Source organism: Vidua macroura, chromosome 10, assembly GCF_024509145.1.
Source record: "Vidua macroura isolate BioBank_ID:100142 chromosome 10, ASM2450914v1, whole genome shotgun sequence".
In the NCBI taxonomy this organism is placed as follows: Eukaryota; Metazoa; Chordata; class Aves; order Passeriformes; family Viduidae; genus Vidua; species Vidua macroura.
Window position 1 is genome coordinate 22,125,634 of NC_071580.1, and position 6,123 is coordinate 22,131,756.

The following is a 6,123-nucleotide window of genomic DNA, read 5'->3' on the forward strand; positions in this document are numbered from 1 at the left end:
TGGGGGATCCTTACCAGAAGGCATCCTGCCAGGTTGTGTTGTTTTAGGGGTAGGGCCTGGGACTTGAGACTCATGCTGCAGCACAGAACTGGCTCAGTGTTTGCAGCTCTGAGTTGGGACATGTGACAGCTCCTCAGCTGCCCCAGTGCTGCTCAGAGCTGGCCTGACCCTGTTCCAGTGTCCCAGTTACTCAGCTGGGACCCTTGGAGCCCTTTGCACCTTATCTGCACCCTCCTCAATACCACCTCTAGGTGTCCTGGGGCCACAATGATCCTTTTTGTCCTTTCCCCATTGTCTCGCCTCCTGGGATATCAACAATGCTGCTTAGCTCAGGGCCTGACCACATCAGTTCACAGCAGGGCAGGAGCTTAACTTGTTCCCTTTTTGTTTGCTCTAGGCCCCTGATATGAGCAGTTCTGAAGACTTCCCCAGCTTTGGGGCTCAAGTGGCCCCCAAGACTCTTCCCTGGGGACCCAAACGATAATGACCTGGAAGCAGAAACTCCTCCAGCCCGCTGACCTGACACTAACCTGCCACAAATACTTCCTGTCTGAAATCTGACCCAGCGGCTGGAGCACAAATCAATTGTCCCAAGAGGTCTCCTAATGGTGTCTGGAGTGCTAGACCCCATCCTGCTCCCCTCAGCTATCACCGTGTCTAGGACCCACCCTCATCTCTTGATGGATATTCTTTCCTCGTTTGGAACAAGACTTCCACTCAGATCCAAACACTAAATGTGTGTGTTTTTGTTAGAAACTTCATAATTGACTCCAAGTGGCTAAGATTTGCAGCTTCCCAAGCGCTAGCAGAGCAATCTGCTCTCTTGAGCATGTCTGACTAGGCATTCTCGCCTTCATTAGGAGACCTCCTTTACTGTGGCTAGGAATCTACTTCCTGTCTCATGACCTCAGGAAATAAATTTCCTTGACTTTCTAAAGCCAAAACGTTTGCCCTCTTTCCTTTGTGTTTATCCCAGGCCTTACCTTACCTTTGTAGAGTGCAATCAACTTTTTTTCATTTTAACTGCCAAAAATTCATTTAATGCTGATAGCTGACTGTGGGGAGAGAGCTTCAAATAATCTGTAAGGTCAGAAATCTGCTTTTTAAAGAAACAAAATCCTCAATAGGCTGTAGAAACAACAGAGATGGAAGGGGCCAGAACAACGTATGGCTACCCTGGTCAGGAAAACACCTGTGAGCGCAGTGAGCGCGCGTCCCTGCGCCGCACCAAGCACAGCCCCAGCCTGCACACTTGACCAGTCTTCCAGTGCTTGATGACAGACCCCGCTCCTTGTTCCCCCTTCCCAGTAGTGTGAGCAGGCAGGAGAGCCAGCACACAGCAGTGTGGCCGATGGGACAGGTTTGGCTCACCCAAGGTGGCTGCAGTGACGCGGCTCAGGAGCAGCTGGTGGGACGCACAGCTTGGAGGAGCTGTAGCTCGCTGTTAGTGCTGCAGCAGCTCAACATGAGCGGCAGTCACACCGTTCCTGTTGCCTTCTTTCTACCTCAAACAGCAGAATGATGGGGGCCTCTCGATGGCTGTGGGTCAGCAGCTACTCCAGCTGTCATCTGGGCAGCCGTAGCACAAGCGTGGAGGAGAAGCAAGAGGAGCCTTGTGTCTCCGCACAGCTGTGAGAGCTGCTCCAGAGGGAAGTAGAGCCTGGTGGTGCTGAGGCAGGCTGTGAATCCATAGGACTGCGTGCTGAGCTAGCACAGGGCTTGGCCCCAGGGCCGTGGGCTGCAGAGGTGGTGTGAGCCAGGCTTCTGCTCCGACAGCATTGGGGGTTGATATGTGTGCTGAGCCCTCCTGAGACCTCCATCATGTGGTAGAGGGTGATCCATGATCTGTACTCGGGGTCTCTTGCACCTGGGCCCTGCCACAGCTTGCTCAAAGGGTGTTGTCTGAGCTCCTCCAGCAAGTAAAAGGAAAATCATGTCTTCATGGAGGGAGGCATGTAGTGTGGGCTTTTTGTGTGCCCCCGCTTCCCTGCCTTGGTCCTACAGAGCTTGTAGTCTGAGCCATTCCTCTGTCCCAGCTGCTTCAGCTCTTGGACAAGCAGGAGTCCCTAGCCTCTCTTCTCTAGTGCTACTGACAGAGCACAAGTGTGGCAGGCTGAGCCCAGCTGCCTTGCCTTTCCCTCCTTGGGACAGGCCAAACATGCCGATGCTTTTCCTTCCTGCGCCAGCTCTTCTTGGCAGAGGCTGCTATGCAGAAGTCAAACCAAAACCTCACAGTGCTCTCCTTTAGTCTGAGAATGGACCATGGCCCGTTGTGGGGTGCCTGGTTGCCCCTGAAGGACAGGGCGGCCTTGCCTCCAGCACGGGAGAAGGGGAACTAGGGTGGTACCTTCCCATCTGCGTCTGTCAGAAAATGGTTAATACCCTGTAGCTTAGGTCTGCCCTGCATCACCAAGCCTATCACCCCCTCCTCCTCTTTATGCCCCTGTGCCCTCACCAGTTGCACAGCAAGGCTTGAGTTACATCCAGGGCATCCACTGCCTTGAGCTCATGCCCCACGGCCCAACCTTCCACTCTAAAGAAGGTCATGAAGTGATTGTACCTAGTACTGTTCCCCCAGCACCCTCCTTCTGCAGCAGACTGTGGCATGTGTCCATTTCTTCTCTTTGACGTCTTCCATATTGTACGTTTCCATAGCAATGATCCCTTGGCCTTAACTTTGGAATTTGGAGACTATATGCAAACATGTAAAAAGGCTCATGAGTATGGATGACACTGGAATTTTATAAATTCTAAAATAAAACCTGAAACAGCTTGGAGTGTGGTGGATATTATTTCTGCTGGTGGGGTGAGATCCAAGACAGCCCATGCTGGGCTGGGTTTAGCCAGGGATTCAAGGACTTCAAGTTTGCCCACCTGAGCCTTTGCTATGGCCTTGCCCTTGAAGGGGTGGGACTCACATGGCAAGCAGTGGGGTGAAGGAAAGGGGTGAGAGCAGGAAAGGGGCGGTGGCTGTTCCCTCTTAGTAGGGAAACACAGACCTGCTTGCCTTCAGGCAGCTGGTGCCAGGGCTGCTGCTGGTGTAAGGGAGGAAGGGGAGGCATCAGCCATGGTCCCTCTTGCTCAGCTACTCCACAGCTAGAGCCTCTTTGGCCAGGTACTGTTCACACTTCATCTTAACCTCCACAGCCTCAGGCGTGTCAGGTACCAGCCATGCAATCACACATGCAGTAAGGAAACCCAAATGCTGGAAGTGGATGAGAGGTGTGAGTTGGCTGCCGTGGTGAATCCTTACCCTTGCCCCAGCACCACACCCTGGGCCACCCAGTTGGGCTCATAGCTAGTACCTCAAAGGTGATGATGAAACCTGAGCATACGGCCAGCAGCTGCCAGTCACTCAAGGGCAGGCCGCCATCCTGTCCCTGAATGCTCTGTAACTGAGGGAGTGAAGTGCAGCAGGTACTGACCGAGCTTCTTAGCAGTTCCTCCTGCTCCCAGCCTGGCGTGCCAGAGCACAGCAGAACCAGCCCTCAGCCAGCTTCTGCTGGGACCTAAGTCTCACAGGTAACCCAGCCCCGAGGGAGTTTATTCTTCACAAAAGCACCTCCCTCCACAACAGTGTCCAGTGACCCTCCCCACCACCCTGCACACAGACGTGTCCAGCACACGCTCAGCCCTGGCTGAGTGAGGGCCCCCAGGACCTCAAGGAACTGGGTGGACAACGTGGACCTGGCTAAAAGTCGCTCTGCTAAACAAAATATTTGCTGTGGGAAAGGCAGAGAAAGGCAAAATCGCAGCCTAAGGAAGGAGAAGGCAGCAGAGGCAGGAGCAGGCTCCCACATGCATGGGTGTTGCTCTGCAGGACAAAGTCCCATGGTGCATGCACCAAGGTGAAGTTCATGTGCTGTGCAGGCTGCTGTTGTGGATGTACCCGTGGTATGCTTGGGGCAGAAAATCAGAGGTGAAGGCTATGAGGAAGGCCTGGAAGCAGGGAGATGTGCAGCAGCAGATCTGCAGCTGGGGGACACCCCATCCCCACGCTCCTTCATGCCCTGTGCTGCTTGCATGGCTTTTTGCCTCTCCTTGCCCTCAGCCTGACAAACCAGATATGACACTGGTCTGGGACAGCAGACAGCTGTTCTCTTCCCCCAGTTATTGCCAAGCAAGGCCCAGAGCATGACAACTACCCAGTGCCCATGGCTGGAGCTGCACCTTCTGCACAGGCAGACCCTCCCTGAGCACTGCTGCTCCCCTCATCATGCTGCACCCTTCAACACCCAAACAACTTCTCCCAATTCTCTTACTCCACCTGCAGCCCCCTCACAGCCCACTGGCCATGTGAGTGATGACCTCCAGGACGGAGAACCAGGTGCCAATGCCCCATGCCTGCTCAGCCACAGGCTGCTGGTAGTCACTAAAGCACTTGTGGGCATCCAGGCAGATCTTCACCCTGTTGTTGAGCAGGATGATGAGGGATGCCAGGGGGACAGGCTGCCACAAAGATGGTGGTGAAGCCAAACTGCAGGACTAGGAGAAAGAGGGGGAGCAGGGAGAGACAGACTGAAATGACAGCATCAACTGCAGCATCTCACATCCCCATCCTGTGGGGAGTGGGGCAGCCTTTCTCCCAGCACCTCTCAGCACTCCCCAGCCCGAGGCCAGTCCCTATCCATCTCCAGGAATTCATCAAGCAGCCCTTTGAACTCCTGCAGCTGGTGGCCCACAGCCCAGCGTGCCTGTTCCACCAGGGCTGACTCCCCCTCCTCACCCTCCTCTTGGTTGAGAGAAGCTTCTGCTTTTGCCAGCAGCACTTCAGGTCTTTGGAGGAACAAAAGAAGGGCCACCATGTCCTCTGCTACTGAACATGCCCTTGGCATCCTGTGTGAGCTCAGGGATGCGTGATGGCCCTGGCAAGCCAGGGCATACTCACAGGTTGGCCACCTCCTGCACGTTGTTGATATGGTTCCCCACCATGATGCCCAGCAGCTCCTGTGCCATCTCCATGGGGCACCCACTTGGGCTGCCCTGCGGGGACAGCGGGGCCCTCAGCCTGCTGGCACAGGGAGATGGGACCCCGAGCATGGGAAGGAATTCCCACAGCACACACCAGCTGAGAATGCCAGTGCAGGGGCTGGTCTGTCCCAGCTGGCACTCAGCTCCTCACTGCAGATCCCCAGAGAGCTCAGGTAGTTTGTGGGACAGTCGACAAACCTGCAGGAGCCACGGCAGAGTTGTGAGTGGATACCCCAGGCTCTGCATCCAGGAATGTATCCAGAGCAGCCCCGGGGAAAGAAGGGTTCGTCTGGTTCACACACAGGCCTCTTCCTGTTTGCTAGGGTGGGACAAAAGGGCTGATGATGGATCCCAGACTGGGATCAGTTAGCCCACAGCGAATTGGCACTGCCTCAGCCCCAGGCATCCTGTGGCCACGTGAGTGCTGCCACTCTCTGTTGGGACAGTCCCCCTGCCACAGTGCTCCTTGCCTGTGGTGGCAGCAGCACTCCCCTGTCCTTTAGCCCTGCCCAAAGGCCCAGGAACCTGCTTTTCAGAAGCCAGGGAAAGAAGGGATGGGGCTCTGGAGGAGAAGCAAAATGAAGTGGGATCCCACAGCTGTCCATGGGACAAGAGTGGTGACTGGGGGTCACTGGGTCCCCTGGAAAGCAAGGAGGCTGCAAACCCCATCAGAGCCCCACAGAAATACAGCTGGTCATGCAGAGTGGGACACCCAGGAGCACTGGGGCACTGTCCCCCATCCCCTGCAAGCTTGGGCACCACAGCCCCTCACCTGCAGAGGCAGCCAGAGCTGGAGCTGCTGCACAGTAGCAGAGCAGGCTGCAGGGTGCACTCGATAGGGCACCACCTTCTCCAGCCAAGTCATGTGCATGTGTGACTCCAGCAGAAGATAAAAGATAAGGCTTCTGGCACCTGTACATGTTTATGTGGGCAGCACTGGGGTAACTGTGCTGGTGTGGATCAGCCTGGTAGAGCTGACCCAGGAGATGAACACAAACACATCACACCCCTGGCTCCCCTCCTGTAAGAGGCCCCCGTGGCAGGGCACATCCTCCCCTGGATCAAACAATCCACTAATCAAGGCTGCATTTACCACAAGGGGATTGAAATCTGGAGTCAGATCACTGGGTACCTTTTCTATGTGCATCCCAG

General features: G+C 55.3%; 1 protein-coding gene across 2 annotated transcripts in view; it reads left to right on the plus strand.

The window, feature by feature from the left end:
• The window catches only part of HDLBP (high density lipoprotein binding protein), a 38,737-nt gene extending 35,960 nt beyond the window's left edge, over positions 1-2,777 (plus strand). For both annotated transcript variants that reach the window (XM_053986083.1, XM_053986084.1), the window contains exon 28: positions 398-2,777. In XM_053986083.1, the coding sequence (XP_053842058.1) occupies positions 398-484 (87 nt within the window). In that variant the 3' untranslated portion in view covers positions 485-2,777. The remainder of the gene's footprint in view (positions 1-397) is intronic.
• The last annotated feature ends 3,346 nt before the right edge of the window (positions 2,778-6,123 follow it).